At 42.2% G+C, this 7,444-nt stretch overlaps 1 protein-coding gene across 1 annotated transcript in view; it reads right to left on the reverse strand.

The window, feature by feature from the left end:
* Positions 1 to 7,040, reverse strand: part of PPM1H (protein phosphatase, Mg2+/Mn2+ dependent 1H) — a 216,135-nt gene extending 209,095 nt beyond the window's left edge. The window contains exon 1 of the mRNA XM_032780556.2: positions 6,460 to 7,040. Within this exon, the coding sequence (XP_032636447.1) occupies positions 6,460 to 6,689 (230 nt within the window). The 5' untranslated portion in view covers positions 6,690 to 7,040. The remainder of the gene's footprint in view (positions 1 to 6,459) is intronic.
* Between the last annotated feature and the right edge of the window lie 404 nt (positions 7,041 to 7,444).

Here is a 7,444-nt window from a genome sequence, read left to right on the forward strand (position 1 = left end):
AATATTGAAAGACATCTAAAGTGTAACATTATGAAAAGAGCCTGAAAACACTGGACATGTGTTTCATCAAAAGAGAAGAGCACCACTGGGAAAGAAGTCAGTGTTTCAAAGCTATTAAGGAAATACAACCCCCCCCCCCCCCAAAAAAAAAACAAACAAACAACCTTACCCAACTATTCAAACAAACAGCAGAGATCAAAGCACAATTTAGAAAGGAGTTAAGGCAAAATTTGCTTTTCGCATATGGTCATAGATAGTCCAGTTCAGAACAGTATCAAAGACAACCATTGAATACTTTGAAGGGACATCTATAGGAGTTTCTCAGAGAGATCGTAGGAAGGTGAGATACTGAGAAATGAGGAAATAAGGCAGCCAGACAAGACTGGTTGGGACCTCATCACTTAGACTCTTATTAATTTACAAAAGAAATTATAGCACAGAGTTTTGAGCTACAAGAAATACACGTTGGCATTTAATCCAGTTGGAGTAGAACTAGAGCATTGTTTTACCATCAAATCTGTTAAAGAACGATTTCTTACTATGGGAAAGTGCCTGATTATTTCCTGAATGAAATTTCTTCAGCACAACTAGCTGGGCTATTCCCCAGTAAGTCCAAGAAAAGTTTGTTAGCCCTAAATATATTCTGGAGTATAAGAAAGTGGACTGACCTTTATCACTGTATTACAGGTTAGCCCCCAAACCCTAACCAGTACCAAGGCCCCATACAAACGAAAACAGAAGAAACACCTCTGTCCTAAAGAGTTTCTGATCTACTTTAAGACAACAACAACAGAGTGTAAAAATGAAGGGAATGGAGGAGGAAGCACGAGAGTAAATGTGATAAGAACATGTAGTTATCTAGGTTAGCTATGTGCACAGCTAAGATACCACTGAGTGTCAATCAGTTATTTAGCTGAATCCTACAGTTTTAAAATTATAAATATTTTAGTAGCCTTTGTTCATTAGTCTGTTTAGCAAGCATGAAACAAGGCTGAAAGCAGAGTCAGCACACATTCTCTTGAGAAGATGGTGATGGGAAAGCAGTGTACATTGAGGAAACTGCTGTAAGAAAATAGGAATAACTTCACAGTGAGCTTCCCTCCTATTAACAGAGTAATCTAAATAAGCAAAAGACCAACAGACAAGTTATGTATGGCAGAATGTAAAGCCATCAAGAGGACAGACCTAATGCCTCTTGAGAATGGCCCAACACTCCGGAAAACAGAAGGTACTTTGCAAAATGTCAGATGGGTAAATGTCAAATGGGAATTTTTCCATGCTCAAGCTGACCACTTCTCAAAAAAAAAAAAAAAAGAAAGAAAGAAGGCATGTTAGGTAGAGAAGAGCAAATGTATTTAAAACAATTACTCTTTTACATTAGAGGTACAGTACATCTGGGAAAAAAGAAATTGTATCTTGAATTGTTGATAAAAATATATTAATCCTTGATGTAAAAATCAGCAGAAGTCAGTGGTGTTATACCAAAGAAACACTGGCATAATGTTCATTCTAAAGTTACCAGTGCTTTAAGATAGTTTGATAGGGCTGCATGTATCAGGTGAGTCAGAACATCTCTCATCATAAAGTAAAACAAACGAAAAAAACCCAAAACACCACCACGAATTTGAGAGACAGGTCTTTTTGATAGACAAAATTGCATGAACATTATAAGTTACCTTTGGAATAAAGGATGTGTCTAGTTGAAAGAAATAACTATCTTTTGTCATTCTAAAGAAAGGGTGGCTCTATCGTCAAAGCTTGATAGGTGTCAATTCTTCTGGCTGAAGTAACAGCTAGAAGGGAGATTATTTTCCAAGATGACAACTGTTCAGTGAATAAGCAAATAAGGAAACCTCAGCGAGTCCCTGCAGATCCCATACTCAGATACCAGGAAGAAACAATACTTATTCTTGAGGATTTTTTCTCTTTTTTGCTCTACACAGTATCCACATTGTTATACAATTCCACGTGAATGTGGAATGTAGAGAATGATACCAGACTGCAAATCTCAGATTTTAAGAAAAGGTAGTTTATTAATCAAAATTAGAAACAAACTAGAATGTTGTCACTTAATTTTGCTGAGTTTAATAAATTGTTGTGTAGCAAATCCTTACAAATAAGTGAACTTGTGAACAAATTGTAACATTTCTGCAAAAGAAATACAAACATTCTGAAATGATAACATGGGAGATGCAAGAGAAAAGGGGAAAGGAGGATGGGTTGTTCCAAAGGATAACTCCAGACTTGGCAGCAAATACCCTTTCATTGTGGCAAGATATGGTGGGACCCAAGCAGTTACCATTATCACTTTAGTCACAAGATAGTGAGAGATCATGAAGATCCCATCTCTTTGGGGATCAATTATGGAAGAAATCATTGAAGTAAAGCCTTCCTTCATCTTTGTGACTGGAGACTTTATTTTGTCTGTGGTCCCAGCAGTCTGAGTTTAGCCAGTATTAAAATATATATATCTAAATAAAGATCTCTAGCCTATCAGAACAGATTCTAAATGCTGGCTCAAGTTTGTATGATGCCTTGAAGATGGATGCCAAGAATAAAAGGACCTCTGGAGCCATAGGTAAACTGCCATGTCTGTTACAAACATTATGTGAAACCTAAAAAGATCCTACTATCTGTAATAGGAAAATTGATTTCATCCCATGCACAGTAAGCGCGCATTTGCTTTCTTTACTCGTGCCTAGATTTTCATAATTGTTGCTGATTTCTAGGTAGGGACTTGTTTATGCAAAGAGCTGACAAGATATTGCGGTAAAGAAGTTAGTAAAGGAATTCCAATATGGAAATAAAGACATCAAGTTGATCCCAGATAGATAATTCTGCATCTAGAAGATGCACTTTAAAACACAAAGGAAAAGGAGTTAAGAACAGTCTTTTCTAGCCTTGCCTCTTGAGCAAAAACTAGAGAAGCAACGACTAAGTCACGTCCTCAAATATTATGTCATGAGTTATTGCACAGAGATAGCAGACTTCCCTCTGATATCCCTTCAATTAAATTACTATGGGAGATATCTGTGGAAAAGAAAACATTCCGTTACAGTACAAATGTTAAAAAGTAGTGTAGGAGGACTTAGTTCTTTACAATAAAGCAAATCAACTTTTTTTAAAAAATACATTCCACCTTCCTATCCTTTTTCCAGACGATTTTAAATTTCTGCCATCTCTTTTCTCCCTTTGATATATGGGCATAACACCCATTATCACCAAACTGTATGTTGAGCTGAGGGAAGAACAGGCCATTTTATATATAAACACTAAATCCTGTCATGATTAAGCCACAAAGTTGTTAGCCTCCACCCCCTGCAAAAAATAAACGTGAAGTTGGCAAACATGAAGAGTTTGCCATTGTTTTCCTTTGTAATGCAACAATTCCCTGAACCCACATCCATTTTCTTTGCTCAGTAATGACTGTTTTTCCTGCTTTGCATTGGGAAGATGGTGCAATTTTGACATTTGCTGATTTCACCACAGCTTCTATAAACAATATGTTGATATTCTACTGTGAAACACGATTTCAAAAAGTTCTAGAAATTCGTTTCCTAGACAAACATCAGGGGAAAAATTTGCTAAGGAGACTATTTTCCCTCTCTTTCTTCAGCAGTGGAAGAGCTCCCAGTGGGCCCTATTCAACACCCATTGAAGTCAATAAATGTCTCCCAATGAGTTCAATGGGAGTTGGATCAGGCCTTAAAAGCTGTGCAAAACTAATGGATTGTCTCTTTTCACATAGCTACCAACAGGTCTTAACTGAACTGCACAACAAATAAAATTTCACTTTTGCAGTGTTAATCATACAGGTAAGATGAAGACCTTCTTTTACTTATCACAACCATCATAAAGAAAATGGCTATCTGCAAACATTAATTCATATAAGGAATACAATGTCCCACTATTCTTTTGTTTTCTAGCATCACAGTTTTCCTTCATGAAAGACTCATTCCACATTAAAACTTTGTTGCACTCCCAGACATGTGATTAGTCCACTAACAACAATCTATTTCGTACTTCATTACTGACTTGCCATGTCCTTTAGCGAATCATTGGACCTCAGTTAGCTCTTTTGGTAAAGAACAATTGAGTTACAGATTATTTTAGGACCAGAACAATTTAAAACAATTTAAAGTTTTATAAACATTCAAACCTCACCCATTTTGATAGCTCACAGAGAAGTTGTTTGATGGTCCCTAAAATCATGAGGAAAAAGAAAACTTCAAATTCTCTAAATCCCATTTTACATTTTAGCACTTCCAATTATGTTAGAATCACATTAGAACAGATCATTTGTACCTTTTTATAGGGCTATATGTGCTCATTAAGGCCTTGCTCCTACTCCTAAAGTTGTCAGAGTTAGTTTTTCTATTACCTTTAAAGACTATGTCTATGTTACCACTTTTGCCAGTATAACTTATATCACTCGGAAGTGTGAAAAAAAAAAAACAAACCCACCACCCCTCTGATCAATATATGTTACACTAACAGAAATGCCAGTGTGGACAGTACTATGTTGACAAGACAGTTTCTCTTGCCAACATAGTTACTGCCACTTGTTGGGGATGGTTTAATTATGTCGACGGGAGAGCTCTCTCCTGTCGGCATAGAGCGGCTTCACAGGAGACCTTATAGCGGTGCAGCTCATCGATACAGTTGTGCCGCTGTAAGCTCTCTAGTGTAGACACAGCATTGCATTAGGTCCTAGGAGACAGAGCCTCACAGAAAGGAAGATCTCTCTCGCCCAACCCCTGGATTGTTTGTAGCTTCTGTAATTTATTCATTGCTATTGCCATGGTTGGCCTTACAGTTTGTAATCTCCAGACCTCAATCATGATCCCACTGAAGCAAATGGTAAAACTAATAGTGAATTCAATGGGAGCCAAATCATGCACCAGCACATAAGTCTCTCTGTAACTGGTTGCCTTGTTGAACAGTGGGATGGGGCCTCCCATCCAAGCAAGCTCTGTAATTTGTGTCCTGCTCTTGAAGAACTGGCTCTAAGAGGTCACTTGTCTTCATTGTGCTTACGACTGGAACTGGCTACTGAACAGATACACAATTCCTTCCAAAATAAACAGCAACGATACAACTCAAGGCAATGAACTATGTGTACTGCAGTGAAGGGCTAGAACTATTCATTTCTCAGCTTGTCCATATCTTTACAGTATGTTTCCTTTCCATTCATTTAAACCTTGGGATCCTCAAGTCCCTCTTAAACAAGGATCTTCAATACAATATTTGCAATGGGAAGTCTTGCCTCTTCAGTGCATCAGAGGGAGGATATTAGGCCAGCACAAAACGGACTTGAATGCAGCTAGCTCTAAAGGAAGCTGCACAAGAACTTGTCTCTTCACCATTCCTTGATAATAAGCTTCTCCACAAACTATTTAAATCAAGTTTAGTGTCAGTGCATATTTTCATTCAAGTCAGCAACAAACAAAGCTGCTCAACTGATTTATTTCCCCGCCGCAATCCAATGCTGATAGTCATTTTCAAAGAGTATAAAAGTCTCACTTTCATCAAATCCCCCCTTATCTGAGCATTCACAATACATTCGGTCACCAGCAATTATCACCAGGATTTAGAAGAGCAGTTTATCATTTTAATCCTTTGACTGAGGAAAATTACATATGTAGTACAGCTGTAAACATCAATTGTGATTGTGCAGGAGTCTGAGATACAGGAGATGAGCTGGGGTGTAAGAGCACCAGAGGACTACTGTAGTCTCCTTCATTCCACCTTCCTAGCCCAGCTCCCAGAGCCAATATGTTGGAGGAAGGAGAATGGAAATTTTTTAGAATGGGAGTGATCAATGACAAACACTGGTGTTAGGCTCTGAGCTGCACAGGCCTGGGAAGGGATGTGTTAAATCCTAGTTCCCCATCCTCTCCAGCAACACAACCAGCGACAGCCACCTAACATAGTCCTCTCACTCAAACACGCTTATGTGCCAATTATGGATTAGCCAAAATTCGGTTATTAAAACGTCTGTAAGAATTTCTGCTCCCAGGGCCTAAGGGACAGCCCAGAGAGAAAAGCAGAATAACATTATTTTGCAAAACAGGGGATTCGCTTCAGGAAGGGAGAAAGCAGCCTGCCTTGTGAGAGGCTCCAAGCAAGAGACCTACTCAACTCAACACATGCACCACCCACCCGCAGCAGGGGCAGAAACCATCCCCGCTAGATGGGCACGCTTGGGGGGGGGGGGTTAAGAGGATGTTACAAGAGACGCTGCTGGCCCCCAGGGGCCCTAGTCCCATGGCACGGGAAGAGAAGGGGGCAGGAGCAGTGAGGGGCTGATGTGCATTACCCTTGATGTGCCCGCACACTAACTAGCCTGTGTGCTCTGCTGCCCCTCACACCTCCCCGGAGCGCTGCCGATACCCCCCCTCCAGCTGACACCCCTTGCCGGGCTGGGGGGAGCCGAGCCGGGGAGGCTGCTGTACTCACTCGGCGTATCCTGTGGTCCAGGGCAGGCGCTTGGTCTCCTTGTTGAGGATAAGGATGGGCCGGGCGATGTGGTCCGCGGAGCACTCGACCTCGTCCGCAGACAGCCCCAGGAACTCGGGTCTCCCGTAAGGGAAGCGCAGGGGCAAGTCCGAGCCGCCGCCGTGCTCCGAGCTGCCAGCCATGATGCCGCCCATGAAATTGGCCACGGCAGACTTCACCCGAGTGAGCATGTTACCCCCGCCGGCCGCCTCCGCAGCACCATCCAGCGCGGGGAGCCGGGCGCACCCAGGGCCAGCGCGCCGCGCCTCAGGCTGCCCCCGCGACACTTCCGCAATGGAGGAGCTGCATGGAGCCAGCGGCCAGGAAATTCACCAGCAGGGACGAGCGAGGAGCAGCGACGGCTGCGGAGCGCTGGCTGCAGTAGCAGCAGCAGGTTCCCCTCCCAGTGCGAGAAGCGCTGAACTAAGCCCAGGAGCAGCGGCGGCAGCTACGTCATATGATTTATCCGGGCAGCTTCCTGCTCCTCCTGCTGCAAAAAAACTCCTGGCACAGGCTTGGCAGGGGCAGCGGAAGGGTTGGGGCGGCAGCTAGCCCCCCGGCAGCAGCAATGCAGGCGCCTTAGGTGCGCTGAGGAATGTTTTCACGGGGGAGGAGTGGTTAGGATCGTGGGCAGGTTGGGGTAATCAGAAAGCTGGTAATAAAACAGGTGTGAATTCCCGCCCTGGCCGGAGGGATCTGGGAGCGCACTTTATGACATTAGTGATCCCCCTAACTCAGCTTGAGTGAAGACATCAGAATGTGGCTCCGGCCAAAGTGATTATGTGAGTGGGGTTCCCTTTAAGTAAATAAAGAGTCCCGCAATTAAGGATTGCATGGTGGAAACAAGGAAATCCTGAGGCAGCTGCTAACTCTGGGGGAGATTAAAACGAAACAACTATTTCTTTATCATGGTAAAAGAGTACGTTCGTTTTGGACACAAATCGCA

Source organism: Chelonoidis abingdonii, chromosome 1, assembly GCF_003597395.2.
Source record: "Chelonoidis abingdonii isolate Lonesome George chromosome 1, CheloAbing_2.0, whole genome shotgun sequence".
NCBI lineage: Eukaryota > Metazoa > Chordata > Testudines > Testudinidae > Chelonoidis > Chelonoidis abingdonii.